Source organism: Cyprinodon variegatus, unplaced genomic scaffold, assembly GCF_000732505.1.
Source record: "Cyprinodon variegatus isolate N-32 unplaced genomic scaffold, C_variegatus-1.0 Scaffold82, whole genome shotgun sequence".
In the NCBI taxonomy this organism is placed as follows: Eukaryota; Metazoa; Chordata; class Actinopteri; order Cyprinodontiformes; family Cyprinodontidae; genus Cyprinodon; species Cyprinodon variegatus.
In genome coordinates this window covers 378,441-379,495 of record NW_015150535.1, presented here as the reverse complement: position 1 = coordinate 379,495, position 1,055 = coordinate 378,441, and the positions used below count along the sequence as shown (strand labels likewise).

The 1,055-nt window shown below is 42.9% G+C and overlaps 1 protein-coding gene across 1 annotated transcript in view; it reads left to right on the top strand.

Moving 5' to 3' along the window:
• The window catches only part of slc30a5 (solute carrier family 30 (zinc transporter), member 5), a 22,438-nt gene that overhangs the window by 8,202 nt on the left and 13,181 nt on the right, over positions 1-1,055 (top strand). Inside the window, exons 5-6 of the mRNA XM_015373174.1 lie at positions 316-604; positions 678-886. Of these exons, the coding sequence (XP_015228660.1) occupies positions 316-604; positions 678-886 (498 nt within the window). The remainder of the gene's footprint in view (positions 1-315; positions 605-677; positions 887-1,055) is intronic.

Sequence of the window (1,055 nt, the reverse complement as noted above, 5' to 3'; positions counted from 1 at the left end):
CTGAAATAAAATTTAAAAATCAGTTAACTTTTTTTTTTTTTTCAGTTGCCCTAATCCTCTTCCGTACAATCATAAGTCATCCAATAAACAATTAATTTATTGTAGCATACAAAATTTTTAGGTTTATTTAATTTTCCTTCAGGTTTTCATTTATTTTTTGACCTACTCCTCTCATTTCTGTGTAGATCTGCTTTATGAAGCATTTTAAATAATGTTTAACAATTTTTATTAGACATTATTTAAATGGTGTTTGTGATCATTTCTCTGTTCCTGGGAATTTCCATCTAAAGTTTCTACATATTTTTTTTTCCACAGAGCAAAGTTGACTCCTGGTCCTCCCTCATCTTCCCGTTTGGGATGATCATTTTCTCCGTCATGATCCTGGAGTTCTACGTGGAATCCATCTGCAGCGCCAAGATGGAGGCGCCCAGGTGCGCCCGCTACGGCTCCTTCGCCCTGTTTCTGAGCGCGGTGCTGCTGGCTAATTTCTGGACACACCCACTGACGGATCAGCTGCGCTCCATGAGCAAACCAGCGCAGCAGGTCAGCACAGAACACGTGCTCTCCGGCGGTGTGATAGTCAGCGCCATCTTTTTCATCATGGGTAGGTAACAGAGAGAGACATAAAACCCATTACACCTCACTTCATCTTTATGACAAATGTCTTTCCCCTGCAGCATCCAGTATTCTCTCGTCTCCATCGAAGAAGGGGCAGAAGGGGACCTTGGTGGGTTATTCTCCTGAAGGGACCCCACTGTACAACTTTATGGGGGACGCCCTGCAGCACACATCGCAGTCTCTCCCTCGATTCATCAAAGATTCACTGAAACAGATTCTGGAGGAGTACGACTCCAGGCAGATCTTCTACTTCCTGTGTCTCAACCTGGTAGGTCTGGCAAAGACACCTGATACTGACCTCTAGACCAGGGCTTCTGAAAGGGGAGGGTTGCGAGATGGTTTACAAAATCATTACCATGTGACGCCTGAGGGCCAAATATCCCATGAAATAAATAAATATAACATGAAATAAATAGATGCAACACTCCTTTATTTAT